Source organism: Rhincodon typus, chromosome 1 (assembly GCF_021869965.1).
Source record: "Rhincodon typus isolate 14 chromosome 1, sRhiTyp1.1, whole genome shotgun sequence".
Classification (NCBI taxonomy): domain Eukaryota; kingdom Metazoa; phylum Chordata; class Chondrichthyes; order Orectolobiformes; family Rhincodontidae; genus Rhincodon; species Rhincodon typus.
Window position 1 is genome coordinate 112,210,679 of NC_063332.1, and position 18,433 is coordinate 112,229,111.

At 39.7% G+C, this 18,433-nt stretch overlaps 1 protein-coding gene across 4 annotated transcripts in view; it reads left to right on the forward strand.

Annotated features, from left to right (window-relative positions):
• prdm5 (PR domain containing 5) overlaps positions 1-18,433 on the forward strand; it is a 303,364-nt gene that overhangs the window by 41,948 nt on the left and 242,983 nt on the right. For all 4 annotated transcript variants that reach the window (XM_048600193.1, XM_048600197.1, XM_048600207.1 and 1 more), the window contains 2 exons: positions 12,522-12,690; positions 14,522-14,696. In XM_048600193.1, the coding sequence (XP_048456150.1) occupies positions 12,522-12,690; positions 14,522-14,696 (344 nt within the window). The remainder of the gene's footprint in view (positions 1-12,521; positions 12,691-14,521; positions 14,697-18,433) is intronic.

Sequence of the window (18,433 nt, forward strand, 5' to 3'; positions counted from 1 at the left end):
ACAGGGCATTGGAGAAACTGCATCTCTGGAGTACTGGGTACAGTTTGTTCTCTTTTGAAAAACAAATATAAATGCATTAAAAGCAATTCAGAGAAGTTTCACTTTACTGATGCTTGCGATGATATGTCATTTTATGAGGAAAGCTTGGACAGGCTTAAAACAGAAGTTGTTGGAAAACCTCAGCAGGTCTGGCAGCATCTGTGAAGAAAAAATTAGAATTAACGTTTCAGATCTGGTGACCCTTCCTCAGAAAGACTTAGTATGCATTCATTGAAGAATGGGAGATGATCTTTTTGATGCATGTAAGATCGTTGGGTGTTGAAAAGATGCTCCCCTTGTGGGAGAGACTAGAATTAGGGGGCATGATTTAAAAATAAGGAGTCTCCTACTTAAGATGAACATGATGTTTTTATTTTCTTTCAGAGGGTCATGAATCATTGGAGCTCTGTGCCTTAGGGACTGGTGGAAGTAGGCCATTGAATACTTTTAAGGCAAAACTAGATGGATTCTTGACTAACAAGGGCAGGACGGAATGTGGAGTTGACGCTACAATCAGATCAACCATGATCTTATCAAGTAAAGCATCAGTCTAGAGGGGCTGAATGGCCAACTATGTTCATAATTTTAGACACAACGGAATAAATTGATAGGGAGAGATTGATTACTATGATGAGATAAAAAAAATGGCCTGGGAGACAAGTAGAAGACAATGGACCAGTGTTTTTAATTGCTGGGGTCTGCACAATTTGTTATTGACAGCAGTAATGGTAAAGTCATACTTGAGTATTTCAGTTTCTTCTCGCTAAAGAAATACAAAATTACCGGCAGAACCCCACAAAACATTTTGTATGAATTTATGTTTACCTCTCTATGGTTCTCAAAGTTAAGTTCAACTTGAATTGACTTATACCACTTGTCAAACACAATATTTTTCTCTCTGTAGTGAATTTCACAAACTTCTGACTCTATTTTTTCCTTAAATTTCTAAATCACTGTCTTTACGCCTCTGGCACCAGCTTATAGATGTTGAGAACAATGTTTGCCATGTATCATGGTCAACAGACTATTAGGCAGTAAAGAATGCAAATGGTATGTTGACCTTCATTGCGAAAGGTTTCGAGTACAGGGGCAGGGATGTGTTGTTGCAGTTATGCAGGGCCTTGGTGAGACCACACCTGGGACATTGTGTACAATTTTGGTCTCCTTTTCTGAGAAAGGATGCTCTTACTCTCGAGGGAGTGCAGCGAAGGTTTATCAGGCTGATTCCGGGGATGACGGGTCTGACATATGAGGAGAGATTGACTAGGGTGAGATTGTTTTCACTGGAGTGGAGACGAGTGAGGGGGCATCTCATAGAGACTTATAAAATTCTAAAAGGACTAGACAGGGTAGATGCAGGGAGGATGTTCCCAATGGTGGGTGTGTCCAGAACCAGGGGTCACAGTATGAGGTTTCGGGGTAGACCATTTAGGACGGAGATGAGGAGACATTTCTTCACCCAAAGAATGGTGAGCCACTGGAATTCATTCCCACAGGAAGTAGTTGATGCCAAGACATTGAATGTATTCAAGAGGTGGCTAGATATAGCACTTGGGATGAATGGGATCAAAATTATGGGGAGAAAGCAGGTTTAGGCTATTGAGTTGGATGATCAGCTACGATCGTGAAGAATGGCGGAGCAGGCTTGAAGGGCCAAATGGTCACCTCCTGCTCCCATGTTCTATGTTTCTATGTTTCTATATTATCCGAAGGAGAGGAGTTCACCTCCAAAACTTTTCATACAAAAATTAATTGTCGTTGAATAGTGCAATATTGTCAAGATCACTGCAGTCACTAGTTTTGTGTTAATATTTTCAGATAATGACAAAATACATTCCAATTCTCTCTTTACTGATTTAGAAACGAGGACTTAGAATGTTCTCTGGTTGGTAGATTTCAGTGTCCACCACCAAGGGTGGCTCTGCAGCAGCACTACTGATTGAGCTAATCAGATTCTAAAGGACATAGCTGCTAGAATGTGTCTGTGGCAAGTGATGAGGGAACCAACAAGAGGGGAAAATACATTTGACCCTGCCTTTACCAATCTGCCAGCTGCAGATGCATCTGTCCGTGAAAGTATTGTTAAGAGTGACCATCACGCAGATAAAGTTCCACTTTCACATTGAGAATACCCTCCATCGTGTTGTGTGGCACTATTACCATGCTAAATGGAACAAACTGTGAACAGATCTAACAGCTCAAGACTAGAAATCTATGAGATACTGTGGGCCACCAGCGGCAGTAATGGATCAGATCAAAGCTTTGCAGTGCTGCCACATCAAACTGTGAATGGTGGTGGACAATTAAACATCAAACAGAAGGTGGAGGCTCCACAAATATTCCCGTCCTCAACAATGGGGGAGCCCAGTGCATCAATGCAAAAGATAAGACTGAGGTATTTGTAGTTATCTTCAGCCAGAAGTGTCAAATGGATTATCTATCTGTACCTCCTCCTAAGGTGCCCCCATTACAGGTGCAGTCTTCAAAGAATTTGATTCACTCCACATGACAGCAAAAAATGGCTTAAGGTGATGGTTACTGCCAAGGCTTTGAGCCCTGACAATGTTCTGGCAGTAGTACTCAATACTTCTGCTCCAGAGCTAGCCATGCTCATAGCCACGCTATTCCAATACAGCTGCAACACTGGCATCTATCTACCTTATAATGTGGAAAATTGTCCATGTAATTCCCGTGCACCAGAAGCAGTCCAAGTTCAACTGGGACAATTACCGTTCTACTAGTCTATTCTCAATCACCAATATAATGGAAGGGGTAATTGACAGTGCGTTCATTTGGCACTTGCAAAGCAATAACTTGCTTACTGAGCTTAGTTTGAGTCTGTCAGTGTCATTTTGTTCATTACAATCTTGGATCAAACATGAACAAAGGAGCTGAATTCCAGAGGCAAGAGTGACTGCCCTTGACATCAGGGCAACATTTGACTGTGTGGCATCAAGGAGCCCAAACAAAACTGGAGTCAGTGGGAATTAGGAAAAACTTTGATGGTTGGAATCATATCTGGTGCTTGGGAAGATGGTTGTAGTTGTTGGAGGTCAGTGATCTCAGCTCCAGGACATCCCTGCAGGAGTTCCTCAGGATAGTTCCTAGGCCCAACCATCTTCAGCTGTGTCCCTCCATTATAAGTTCAGAAGTGGGTATGTTCACTGATGATTGCTTACTATTCAGGTATAGGGTCTACTGTGCATTTATTAGACTCATCTAACAATTTAAAAAATACCCTTACCACTGAATTGACTGAATAGTTTCTACAGCTGCCATGGGGTAACATATTCACAACAAAACGAACTGGAGAAAAACTCCTTTTCCACCCCTGTAAGCCATAATGTTAATCTTCGTTGCTAGAATGCTGACAAAGACTGGAAGTGGTGTAAGAACATGGGTAACAAAGCTTTGGCAGAACTAACTCACCTCCTCGCTACAAGGGTAGTGAGTACATCTTGGCATTGAGCACAATATAAATGACAGTTTTATGAGAGGAGCAGGTTTCCTTTGGTTATAAGCATAGAGCTGGTGACCACCGCTGAGATAGATAAATCAAAATAGACTAGGTAATGATCTTGAATCTCCTTGATTTGTGAGGCCTGTTATGACCACGCATTGTATTTATCACTGAGCCAATTGGAGAACTCAGGCTCATTTCTCAATGTTAAATGGTGTGTACTAAATTTATACTCAGTCTGAAATATTCAGTGTACAATGATTCAGATGACTCTGTTTATTCAACAAGTACTGTCTTTGCATATTCTCTCGTGTATTTGAGATATGTGAATGATTACATTGTTAAGTGATGCCCCTTAGTGGCTTAGCTAACGTAATGTAAAAGACCAGGAAAAGTGCAGAGATGGAAGTGCACGTTCCCTTTAACTTTTGATTTGCTTAATATTACAATACTGAAGTCATTAGAATCAGAGAATTCTACTCACTAACATCAGTCTTCGGCATATTAATGGAAACAGCCCTCAAAAATCAAGTAAAAAGGAAGGAATCTGAGAGAAAGCATTTTGGTAAACTTGAGATCTTTGTAATTTAAGTCTTGCGGAGGCCTATCAGCAGTAAAACATATAATTCAGTGAAGTTGGACGATTACTTGAGGCAACTGAACAATGTAGTACAATAATACTGAGTTGCTAAATTGTATTCCGTGAGTACTACAAGCACATGCCCCAGTCACAGAGTTATATAGCACGGAAGCAGACCCTTTGGTCCAACTCGTCCATGCTGACCAGATATCCTAAACTGATCTAGTCCCATTTACCAGTATTTGGCCTATTTCCCTCTAAACCCTTCTATTCAGATACCCATCCAGATGCCTTTTAAATGTTGTAATTGTACCAGCCTCCACCACTTCCTCTGGCAGCTCATTCCACTGCACGCATCATCCTCTGCTTGAAATTGTAGAGTATGTCCGAATACTGAAAAGAGATAAGCACGTTTGGGTATTATTATTATTAACGTACAAGGTGCAGAAGTTCACAAACTCCACTGGCTGACAAAACTATTAAAAATAATTTTATTTTCTGAGTGTGTGGTCTGGGTAACTGGGTCTAAGTTTGTATATAAAATGAGGTTATCAGAATGTAATTGAACTTTTTGTGACAAATATGTGCTTCATGACCGGTAGGGATTTTCCTGCTACATTTGTCAATTGTGTTGAATTTTTATGGATGATATCTTAGATTGGCCTCCCTCTCTTTCTCCTTTTAGGGTCTCCTTGGGAGACGTGCATCAGTTTCCATTTAACAGGACAAAAAGGCTACCCACTTGTTCTGCTCAATGAGCAAAAACTGTTCTTTTTTGGAATGCCATGTGATCCCTTCTGCTGTGCTCCAAGGTTCTGCCCCAGCAATGGAGATGTATCACCTAACTAATTGAGAGTACAGATTAGAGTGGAAATCTCCTTGTTTTTAGAAGGGCAGTTGGGGAAACTTAATTAAGCAAGAGGCAAAAATTCAGTTTCCAACAGTGAGTTAATGTTTTACTGTTAAATTCTAAGAACCATTCATGTGGTTCAGGTTCGTGGTTAGGAACCTGTTTTGCATTCATTAGTGCACCATGAATGGTCAGGACCCCGCCCACCACCACCACTCAGTGGAATTTCGTTCACAGACACAATCTTGTGAAGTTGACTCACAGTTAAGTCCTGGCTGTGTGTAATTTGAGGAAGCATAGAGATAATGAGTCGAACTTAGTGTGAGCTAGGACAGCAAAGTTTTGGATTATCTCAAATTCTGGAGGTCTGCATGTTAAAACTGTGGGGGAATAAATTTCAGTGCCAAAGAATTTCTGGTCCCATCACTAATCACAGCACTTTGTACTGAGGTATCATGCTATTTAATTTGCAAGATGGTAATTCATACTTAACATTCTGGTTATGTTCATGAAATGTGCAACTTTAAATGAGACATAGTTAAGGAATTAATTTTTCCATTACAACCAATTGACAAACTTTATTATGGTTCTGTGGTACCTTTCCCATCAGAAAGAAACATTAAAATATTAGTTATGTTATTTTTAATCACCACACATTCCTAAATTACAACATTTGTAAGCAAAACTTTAAAAAAAATATGTTTAGAAGTACAAAATAACTATGCCAGCTCTAAGTGTTGCCTCCTGGCTCACTCCCCAAGCCTCCAGCTCATCACCCTAACCCTCCAGCTCCCCACCAGTTATGTCGTCTAATCCTTCCACTGGCCAAACTTCCCCTTCCTGGTCACCCATGAGCTCATTGTGAGCGAAGGTTCGGGAGACGAAATGCAGTAAGTTACCAATGGAGTGAGGGCAGCTGCAAGCTTGTGGAGGTAAGCTGTAAACTGGATGGTCAGCAGTTAGTGGCAAGGATGGCCAGCAGCTGGAGAGGTGGTCAGCGGAAGGTCAGCAGCAAGTGAGAGGGGCTACTTCAAACCGGTGAGCACACTGACCCCATTAAAAACCTGAAGTTAAATCAAAATGTCTTTAAATCAGGAGTCAAAATGAGGACTTACTGAAACACTACATTTGAATATATAGAAATGATACCTCTGACTTGCAGACAGACAGTTCTTAATGTTACAATAATTTGAAGTAAAGCTCCAGTTACCCTTCTCCAACTAGGAATGTTGCAAACTGGGATTGAGATGAAAAGAGAGAGAAAGTAGGCTTGATGTTGCTAGGATATAACAAAAAATATCTGTAACTTCAGTGTATACACCCAAATGATCTTTATGACCCTTCTGACAAGTACAAGTTGTGGAATACCAGTTAGCTTGTATTATTTTATTATAACGGAGCCATGGAGTGAATGGAATTGCACTAAAGGCACAAGATAATATAACATGCAGTGGAATATGGTTGTTGTCTGTGTGCCAGCAAACAAAAATGATCTGCTGCCTTGTGTTGATACAGAGATGATTCTGCACCATCTAATGCATTGAGGAATGGCTGCTGTCACAAGGACGTTTAATCACATTCCTGCACTGCTAATTCACAGATGTGGAGAAAGCTGAAAGTCTGAGTGTCATTTAGCAGATCAGTTTCTCAGGAATAACTGGATTTTCCGGAGGTTACTTTGAATTTGTTTCAGCTTATTTGATTTCAAAGCCATGAGTTGATTAGCATTACAAAGGACAATGTTAAAACCTCATGACAATTTATGCAAATCTGTTCAGCTATCACGTAATTAAAGATCATTAACCAGCCTGTGCGTTGTGAAAACGCTCGTAAAAATCACTTGCCAGATGAAAGTCCGGTAAAAGTTTAATTAACTGCTGGATCTTAATCAGATAAACATTGAGATTTATGGCAACATTTGGAAGACTTCATTAGACAAACATTTCTTTTTTTTTCTGGTGCTTGATGCAGCATCCTTCCAGGATACACTTCCCTCAAAGCTGAAGTGGTGAACCACTGTTGCTGGGACAGCTGCTCCCATATGTGTGGCTATTTGAAGTTCATTTTGGGAACTTTTAAAGAGAGAGAGGATAAGGGTTCCTTTTATAAGACCCCAATAACAAATGTGCTTTTCTTTTGCAACACGTTAGGCTATCTCAGTTTGGTTTGAAATCAGACAGCAATGTTGAGGGTACACTGTTGTGTGAATTTGCTTGTCTCACAATCAAATCATGAAAATTGTACTGTTTTCAGACATTCACATGTGAACAACTCTCTGCCTCCATCTGCCTTTGTACTTCAATATGTTTCTCATTTTGTGACATGTTTTCCAGGCATTCTTAGCACGCTTATCAAAGTCAATTTTTTTTTCTAATTTCTTTCAAATTATTCACCTTTACAACTCCCTTCTTTCTTCAAGATGCCCACTCTTGTTGGGGTACAGTTTCATAAATGCAAAAAGCCAGCCAGTAATTCATTCCGTGTTACCATTGTTCACAGTCAGCTTTCTCCTTCCTCTTCTGGGGTGAGAAAGGTGGAGCCAGCCATGAGAGGAAATTCTGTTAGCATTATACAACGAGCAGCAAAGAATTAGAAGGTGTGCAAAATATTTTGAATGTTATTGCTGAGAGCATGGGCAGATTTTCAACTTGTGGAGTCATCTGTTGTAATATCTTGACGCTACAGCTTATTGCTGGAGAATGGGGTCGTGTTTGGAGAGACTGCACCAGGCTCTCCCAATAAACATCTGTGTTTGCACGCACCTTGCAGCTTTGTTTCCAGGTAGATTCAAGACTGCCATGGAGAGACTGGTGGGCACAGTGGACTGGCACTTTGAAGGAACATTGTGATTTCTGCTCTCTCATTACATCTAGATTAGCTGAAATGCTGAGACTCTTTCCTGTAGCATAACAGGAGTAAATTGTACTGGCCATTCTCTGGATTTCAGCGGATCTTGATTGATTGATCTAGCAGATACAGTTAAGGATAATCCCAAGAGGCTTTATAACTATATTAAGAGTAAAAGGATGGCTGGGGAGAGAGTAAGTCCGTTAAAGATCAGCATGGCTATCAGTGTTTACTGAGGAGAGAATTATGGATGCTAAGGAAATAAGGGAAACAAGTGGGGATGTTTTGGACTGCATACACATTACCAGTGATGAGGTGTTTGCAGCCTTAGATCACATTATTTTGGGTAAATCCCCTGAGCCTGATCAAGTCCATCCTCGGATGTTGTGGGAGGCTAGGGAAGAAATTGCAGAGGCCCTTGCAGAGATTTTTGCTTCATCTTTAGCCACTGGTGGAATTCCGGAAGACCGGAAGGTGGCTAATGTTGTTCCATTGTTTAAGAAAGGTAGCAAAAACAAGCCAGGGAACTTCAGGCCAGTGAGCCTGACATCAGTGGTAGGCAAGTTATTGGAGAGGATACTGAGGGGCAGGAGTAACCAACATTTGGATAGTCAAAGTCTGATTAGGGATAGTCAGCATGGATTTGTGCGTGGCAAGTCATGCCTGACAAATCTTTTAGAGTTTTTTGAAGAGGCAACCAAAAAGGTAGATAAGGGTAGGTCAGTGGATGTTGTCTATATGGACTTTAGTAAGGCCTTTGACAAGGCACTACATGGCAGGCTAGGAATGAAGGTTAGGTTGCATGGGATCCAGGGAGAGCTAGCTAATTGGATTCAAAATTGGCTCAATGATAGGAAACTAAGGGTAATCATTGAGGGTTGTTCCTTGGACTGGAGGCCTGTGACCAGAGGTGTCCCATGGAGGTCAGTGCTGGGGACCTTTGTTATTTGTTATTTACTTAAATGATCTGGATGTGAAGGTACAAAATTAGGATATATCGTTGATAGCAAGGAAAGTTATCAAAAATTACAGAGGGATCTTGATCAGATGGGGAAGCGGACTGAGGTTTGGCAAATGCAATTCAGTACGGATAAGTGTGAGGTGTTGCATTTTGGAAAGTCAAACCAAGGTGGAACTTATAACGTAAATGGTAAGATCCTAAGGAGTGTTGTGGAACAGAGGGACCTAGGAGTACAAGTATGTAGTTCATTGAAAGTGGTATCACAAGTTGATAGGATGGTGAAGAGGGCATTTAGCATGCTGGCCTTCATTGGTCGAGGCATTGAGTATAGACGGTGGGATGTTTTGTTACAGTTGTATAAGGCCGCATTTGGAGTATTGTGTACGGTTTTGGTCATATAGGAAAGACATAGTTAAACTGGAAAGTGTGCAAAGAAGATTTATGAGGGTGTTCCCAGGACTAGTAGGCCTGAGTTATAGGGAGAGCTTGGCCAGGATAAGACTTTGTTCCTTGAAATGTAGGAGAATGAGGGGTGACCTTATTGAGGTACATAAAATCATGAGGGACATAGATAGGATGAATGCATATAGTCTCTTTCCCAGGGATGGGGAATTGAAAACTAGAGGGCATAGGTGTAAGCTGAGATGTGATAGATTTAAGAATGACCTGAGGGGCAACTTTTTCACACAGAGAGTTGTGCGTGTATGGAATGGGCTGCCAGAAAAAGTGGTTGATGTAGGTAAAATAACGACATTTAAGAAACATTTGGATAGGTACATGGATCGGAAGGGTTTAGAGGGATATGGGCCAAATGCAGGTAATTGAATCTAGCTGAGTGAGTACCCTGGTTAGCATGGACCAGTTTGAGCCGAAGGGCCTGTTTCCATGCTGTATTACTCTATGACTCTTTGACTCTATCTTCTTTCTGAGCATTCCCTCCTCCAGTATCTGCCACAGTGCTAGCAAGTCTCCCGGGCCATGTAATCTGGATATGAGCCTTATTGTATTTGGATGCAACTGGGCCCTCATAGTCCTGAACACATAGTAAATCACCAGATATGTGTATCTCAAAAGTTGTACCATGAAGACTGAAGAAAGAACACTCGGTCAATTTGGACTTTATTCACTGGAGGTTAGAAGAGTGAGGGTGAGGGGGGATCTCTTAGAAACCGCTAAAATTGTAACAAAACTTGACAGGGTAAACACAGGAAGGATGTTTTCACATTTCTGTATCCAGAAGAAATATAACTTTAATTCATTTGTGTTGATTATCCACATTTGGTTTGTTTCAATATTCTGGCTACTGACTTGCTTTTGAAAAAGTTTGCCTATAATGCAGTCTTTCTTGCTTTGAACCATTATAGCGGGGTCGCATGTACATCATTGATGCAGTAGTCTCAAGAAGAATGGATGTTGTATGTCTTGGAAATGTGGACCCTCTTGCAACTGCAGTTCTGCCTTTTCATGGCAAAGCAGGATACAGTTTTCTGTTGCGACCATTTATTGACTTTTATGCCAGATTTCCACTATCTGCCAATTTCAAATGCACAATCGTTTAAATCTCTGAATTACATTTGTGCATTCACTGCTGTAAATAATGTAGATAACTAGAACTAAAAGTGAGTGGGCCGAAGGGCCCGTTCTTGTACTGTACAGTTCTATGTTCTATCTAAGTTTTGTTTTACTTTTTGCATTGATATTATCTATTCAACATTTAGTCTTCTCTACAGAAGGGATCTCAAGCTCATGCAGTTGAAAATCTCAGGTGCAAACTCATGTTATTTTCAGCTCAGCACAGTAAAGAAAATAACATTGTTTGTTATTGAAATTAAAATGTTTGCTTATTGTGGCTAATTTTCACGATTGAAAAATAAAAGGTTAGAGCTGGAAACACAAATCTTAGTCCTTTCTATGTTGTGGTGATGTACATTTCAAGTAAAAGCAAAGCACTTGGATGCTGGAGATCTGAAATAAAAACAGAAGGTAGTGGAGAACCTCAGCAGGCCCGTCAGCATCTGTAGAAAGAGAAAAACAAAGTTAATGTGCATTGATTCTCTTTCTCACTCCACAGATGCTGCCAGACCTGCTGAGTTTTTACAGAATGTGATTTTCCAGAACAGCAAAAAAAATGTTTTTATTTCACATTATTGCTGCCATTATTTATGGTATAATTAACACCTCATTCATTATTTCTGTTCTTGTAACTGGAAACTTTGAAAATTGAAAGTACAATTAATTTTCACGACTGATAAAGTCTCAGCAGCCATATTCTTATCTTCTGCATACCTGAAAGGCACTGTGTTCTATTAAGAGTGTTCTAGAACCATTTCAACTAAACCTTAACTGACCTTACTAAATAAATATTTTAATGTGGACAATTTAATGAGTTTCACTGCATCCAGTGCGGTTAGTTTATATGGATGAAAGACAGAATCTTTGATGACTACTACAGAGTAGTAGAGTTGATCTGTCATTTCCATCCAATTTTAACGGAAGCATCATGAGATTTTTTTGCAAGTCGGAAGCTGATTTATTAATTTCATGTCCTTTGTGTTCAGTATAAAATCATTTCATTCTTTTATACTTCAATGTGTACAGCCCCAACTTACTCAACCTCTCCTCATAATAAAATTCCACTGTACCTGGAATTAACCTAGTGAAGATTCTTTGGACTGCCTCCCATGCCAGTCCAACTTTCTGTAGATAAGTAGACCAAAACTGTCCACAGTATTCCAGCTTTGATCTGACTATAGTACTTTGCATAGTTTTAGCAAACCCTCCCTATTTTTATACTTCATTCCCTTTTGAAATAAAGGCCAACATTCCATCAGCCTTCTCTGTTAGCTGCTGAACTTAAGTCTTAGCTTTTTGTGATTCAAACAGAATCTCAAAAGAATTCGAAATGTTGTTAAACTATTGGGTAACATGTCAGTTGTTAAAACAAAAAGGTTTGGTAATTAGGTGTGGAAAGTGAACTATATAGGGAAAAAGTTGATGTGCTTCATAAAATCGATTTTTATCATTTGAAATGAGAAATGCCATGACTCCCGGGGGCACTAGAAATAAAACCCCACTATTCACAGATTTGTTATAAATGTCAAATAATTTACAATAAGTACCCAAATTTTCCCAATTTGTCTGCTTGCTGCACCCAGGTCAATAGAAAGCATAGATCCAGGTTTCTGTATTAAAGAACAACAATTATGTATTCCAGATAATTAGAGTCTAGCTAAAGTAAAACTGTTACAAGCCAACTGCATATAACACTACTGATTAAAAGTCTAATCCCCGTATGAACTCCACCTTACATTGATGCAGGCAGACAGATGTACAGACAGGGAACACCCCCATGTCATGGACCTTGACAGCCAACACATAGCAGCTCACTGCATCATCATGACAATCATTATCTGTGTAAAAGCCTTAACTTGAATGACTGCTGCTGATGCTCCAGTACAAACTGTTCCATTCTAGAATATTTAATTTCTGTTAGCTGTCAATCAAGCTATTGTGTTATGTACGTTATGGTACCAAAGTATTATTTGCAAAAACAGAGGCCTGGTTTTGATCAGAAACCTAAGTCAGAATTAGTCACCAGATAATATTATGAAGTAACCCTCTTCTCCCCCACCACCCTCATGTCAATATGAGTCCAACCAGTGCTGACTTCTCATTGTCCACACTTCACCTGTTTTTGTTATTGATGTAGGCCAAAAGTTGTGAAGTGCTGTAGATCTGAGTAGGATCAAATCAAAGTAACACCCCATTTTCCCATTGCTTTCAGGAAGGAGAAAATATCTTCTATTTGGCTGTGGATGACATTGAAACAGACAATGAGTTATTGATTGGTTTCCTAGATAGTGAGATGGAGGAAATAGAAGAAAAGGAGGAGGAGGAAGTAGTCAGCAAAGATGAAGAAAGTTCCAAAGATTTTCAGCCATCAGGTGACAAAGGTAATGTTCATAAGCTACACTACAAACATCCACTTCCAATACCATCCATGTCCCAGTCTGACACGATGTTGTGCCAGATATATCACAATAACCTCCTGAGTTAGATCAGTTTTGGTTTTACTGCCTAACTTTAATTCAGCGTAATTATTGCTTGAAAGTTGGTAATATAATGATTTTGCTGCGTGAAACAATTTTGTATAAAATATGGAGAGGAGAGTATTAACTTTTAGTTTGTTACAATCTGCTGATCTACAAGTTACGGTACCCACATGCTTTCTTACGAATATCTGTTTGGACCATTTCTGGCACAGTCATCCACAGACATTCCAGCAGCACACTTTGTTGGAATGAGTCCTTTACAAATGTGATACTTCCACCACTGTGTTTTGAGAGTAACGTCTCACAGTTCTTTAGCTTTGGGGGATTTTTGCAAGTTTACCAAGGATTTGTTTGAGAATAAAGAGTTCCGGATTTGTGGTAAACCCTATATCCACTTATATATGACACTGTGAGGTAAATTTATGAATCTGAGCTTATGCTGGCAAACATACTTTGATTCCATAGACAGTGTAGCTGGTGGAAATTCTGAAAACATCAAATATGAGGCCTAAACTGTTTAGTCTTCCAATTTCTGGCCCCTCTGTTACTTGGGTGCCTAACATCTGTCTAAAGAGGATCAAAGAGAGGTAGCTATTTATTAAAGCCTCAAAAGACACTCTCTAAACACTTGGTAATATCATGGAAGGTGGGAAGGCACTTTATGTAAAGACAAGTTTTACTTACTTGTCCCTTTTGTCTTTTAACTTTTGATATTTTCAGCCCCATTTCCAAGTAATTCTGGAGATGATGCCTTTTTTGTATGCTCATGGGATGTGGGCAAGATGAGCGTTTATTGCTCATACCTAATTGCTTAAGGGTAGTTAGGAATCAGTTACATTGCTGTGTGCCTGGATCACATTTAGACTTTAACAGGTAAGGATGTCAGTCTTCCTTCTCTGAAGGACATTAGTAAACTGGACAATCAGCTGTGGTTATCACTAGACTGGCTTTAATTTTTATTCTAGACGTTTATTGATTTCAAATTTCACCATCTGACACGGTGGGATCTGAACCTATGTCCTCAGAACATTAGCCTGGAGTTCTGGATTGCTAGATTAGTGACATTGCCACTATGCCATTGCTTCTCCAACTATTCTAATCATTGATATCTATTTTGGAAACTGAAAGTTAGCCTTGCTGGAAAAGATGAGTGAGCTGTAAATATCATCACATATGCCACTAGTATATTGTTGCTTTCTATGAGAAAGTAAAATTGATGGCTTTAAATCCATAATGTGTGACTTACACGTTTGGGAAAGATAAGACAAATTAGTTATTCAGTAATAACAACACTAGTTTTAAATCCCTGAAATGTAAAGGGGAAAGGAATGACTGAGTTGGCAAGTTAGAACTTCCAGTTGACAATGAGAATTGTAGGCACTGAGAAATATCTCATTTAATACAGTGAGTTTGTAGCTAACAGTAAGAATGTGTGGGAGGGAATTTTCAGACCAAAGCATGAACAAGCTTAACTCTCTCAAACAGCCTGATTTTATCCAAAATTTAATTAGAATGGACAGTGATGGTGTGTATACTTTTTTTTTTAAGTAGGCAATAACAATAGCTGATTGTATTGTTTGTCAAAGTCTCGTCATATTTTGTCCCAAATTAATTCTTTCAAGCATGCAACATGAATCCTAATATCAAAGTGGATGTTGATGTACAATACTGAAATACACCAGAAATACAGAAATTTACACAGAACTGAACTAATTGCTTTATATCTTTGTAGATGTATTGAATGATAAAGAAGGCTATGCTTGCCCACAGTGTGAGAGCAGTTTTCGAAGCCAGGAAATCTTGGCTGAACACCTGCAGTCTCTCCACCAGAAGCCCACTGAAGAAAAGGAATTCAAGTGTAGGAATTGTGACAAGAAGTTTCCTGTTAAGCAGGCTCTACAGAGACAGTAAGTACCACAATAGAAACCACACTGTCTTTTATGAGATTAAAGCATTTTCAAATAGATCAAAGATATTGGCAAAAACGGAAACTGGGAAAATATTTTTTACATCTTGAGTCACAATTCTTGGGGAAGTGGCGTCTCTCCAAGCTGGAGTTTCATTGGTATGATCTCCTAATCCACGTTTTTTTTTTGCACGATTATGCCTTCCAAGCGCCCGCAAAACCGTGCACAAAGATTCTTTCAATATGACACTGCTGCGTATTTCTTTTGGGATCTTCCCAAACCTGGCTATCGAAGGAACATACAACACAACAATTGCTAGGGAACTCCATTAGAGCAGAACAGAGTTGGGGGAAGAGAGGACACTCATCCCTTTTTTAACGACAGTAACTGATAGATTAAGGTAAGTTTAAAGGCTCAGTATGAGTGTCGGTTAGTAAGTGAGGAGCCAGGTCGAAATGGGTGGTGGGGTTCAGTGGCAATTGGAAGGATGATTGGAGGGGTGGTTATTCGGGTAAATCCAGGTTTTCACCTGTTTAACGTTTCCTGGTTAACTATCCAAGTAAGTCATGCTGAACTGTCCCAAGTCTGTGACCCCAGCTTAGAGGCCAGTTAGAGATCTGGACTTCAGTACTTCCTCAGTATCATGAAACACATTTTTGTCATATATCTGGTCTCTGATCCTATAGTGACTGGAAGATTTAGGCCTGTGTGTGGGAGTAACTGTTAGTCCATTCTTTGATCCTCTATATCATTGGCGTTACTGGTCTCCTTTGGTGGTCACCCTCAACCCCATTCTAGGAAATTATAGCAATAACTTAGGCAGTGATTTACATTCTAATGTTGTCTATATATGTTCTGAACTGGAAATTAACTATTGGCTCTAACAATAACTTTAGGCTTTAACAATTAATGTTCTTGTTAGTAACCTATTATTATTACATTTTGATTAATGTTAAAGCTTTGTTAATTGACCATTAAATTGACCAACATCATGCAAGTTCAAAAATTTTCTCATGCATTAGAATATATTTTCACTGGATAAAGTCTTCTGAGTTGAACAATATTTAGATTTGGCTGTGTTAATTGTCCCCTAATTGTTAATTTAAACTTTCAATTTAATGAAAGGTCAGCTGTCTGTTACCCAGTTTCAAAGCCTTTAATGTATTGAGCTCTGGAGGTTTTGATGAGACAATTTTGCAGTGGACTTTCATTATGAATGGTTGAGTTCCAAGCCTCTAAAACATTTAGCTCAATGGGGTTTATTGAGATGTATGGCTAGTTAATGGATTTTTAAAAGAAGTGATTTATGGACGATATTCGTTACTTTGACAGTTGCATGAACATCGCAAAGAATTCCCGATGTTATTATAAAGCTTCAGTCCTGTAGTTAGTGGATATGAGAGGGGGCATGGAGTTGTATGGGGAGGGGCTAGTTGAAGGATTGGTTAGAGGTGGGAAGTAAGCAGCATCCAGTTCAGCTACAGAACTGGGCCTATGTCCTGGCCGATGCAGGTGGATCTTTTAACCTGCCCACCTTTTCCATTACTGCTACATATCTGCTTTCAGAGATAGTGACCTTGATTCCAGTCTGTCCCTGCCACTCCGTCATGAAAATGCCATAGGCAGGCAGTGCAGGGTAGGGAACAGGATCAGAATGACGGGAAACGACCTGATTCCTGACTCTCAATTACTGCCTTGAAAATAAAAAGTACAGGCCCTCCTACCCAGGAATATTTAGTAGCCTTTTTGTCTTTTTCTTGGGCAAGGTCTCTATTATTTACCATAACTTCATACTCTCATGTGGTTATCTGTGCCTGTAGGTCTCCAACCTGTTTTGTGACAATTTTTACTTTTCATTTTAGGCAGCATAATCCTGATTTAGATTTTATTGCATTTCTTGTTGTGCACGTACAAAATAATTGCAGAAGTAGATGAATGGGCCCTTGGACCTGGTCTGCCATACAACAAGATCATGGCAAATTTATTTGTGTTTCAAATTCCACATTCTCATCTTCCCTTGATAATCTTTGATTTCCTTTGTCTAACAAGAATCTATCTGCCTCTGCCTGAAAAGTATTTAATGTTCCAAAAGTCACATAACCCTCTGAGAGCAAAAAATTCTCCTCATCTCTGACCTGAAAGGGCATGCCCTAATTTTCAAAGAGTGCCCCAGTTCTAGATTGAGGAAGAGAAAACGTCCTTTCTACGTCCACCTTGTCAAGACTATTCAAAAATGTATACATTTCAATCAAGACTGCAGAAACAGCTAAGCCTGCTAAATCTTCGCTAATAAGACAGCTCACCCGTTCCAGGTACCTATACAGCAAACCTCCACTGAAACACCTACAATGCATTTGCATAGTTCCTTAAAGAAAGATACTAAAACTGCACACAATATGTGAGATGTAGGCCTACCAATGCCCTGTATAACTGTAGTGTAACATCCTTAATTTTATTGTTTTTTTCAAAAAAAAGTTCATTTATGGGATGTGGGCCTTGCTGGTCGGGCCAGCATTTATTACACAAATCACTTACACTTGAGAAGATGCTGGTGAGCCACTTTCTTGAATTGCTGCAGTCCATTACACACTCCTGCCTTGTGTTTTGTAGATGGTTGAGGAGTCAGGAGGTGAGGTGCAGGAGTCCCAGCCTCTGACCTGCGCTTGTAACTGCAGTATTTATATGCCTCCACTCCCTAATCTAAGTCAGTAATTTAAATTGTAAAAAGTTGAGAGCTCAGCACTGACACCCTTGGGATTCCACTTGTCACATCTTGCCACTCGGACAAAGCTATATTTGTTCATTCTCTCTGTTTTCTGCCAGTCAGCCAAGCCTCTGTCCATAATGTTCTGTGACTCCCTACACTATGAGCTTTTTTCCTGTGGTGACCATTGATGTGGCACCTCATTAAATAGCTTTTGGAATACAGTACGTTTACAGGATGACTTTTATCCACAGCACATATTACCTCTTCAAAGGATGCCAGTAACTTGGTGAAAGATGATTCCCTTCTGATGAAACCATGTTGACTTCTTCTGATTATCTTGAACTTTTCCAAGTGCATAGTTGTAACCTCTTTGCTGGTTGAATCGACCACCTTCCCCATTACAGACGTCAAGCTAAATGGTTTCCTGCTTCCTGCTGTTTTAAAATTGGTTATTTTGCCTCTTTGCAATCTGGTGGAACCTTTTCTGAATCTAAGAAATTTTAGAAACTTAGTACCAATGCATCTACTACCTCATTAGCGATCTTTGTTTCAGACTCCATGGTGAATTCCTTCTGAACCCAGAGACTTACCAGCACTCTGCTCCCTCTGTGTACTTAGTACCGCTTCCCTGATGATTAATTTGCTAAACTCCTCTCTCCCTTCCACTCCTGATATAAAGCTATTACTGGAATATTTTTGTATCTATAATGAAAGACAGAATTTTGACCCCACCTAACACTATAATATTTCATACTCTAGTGTTGCCTGTCACTCTGAATTCTTGTTGCACTTTATTTGTTCTTTCTGGTGCTATGTCGTGGTTCCCACGTCTCTTCTATGTGAGTGTAACTCCTCCCTGACAACATTAGAGAATCATTCTAGATGGACATTGGCCCTTATTTGCATAGAGGCATTTTTCTAAATAAAAGCCGAAAGAACTGCGGATGCTGTAAATCAGGAATAAAAACATAATTTGCTGGAAAAGCTCAGCAGGCCTGGCAGCATCTGTGAAGAAAAAAATCAGAGTTAA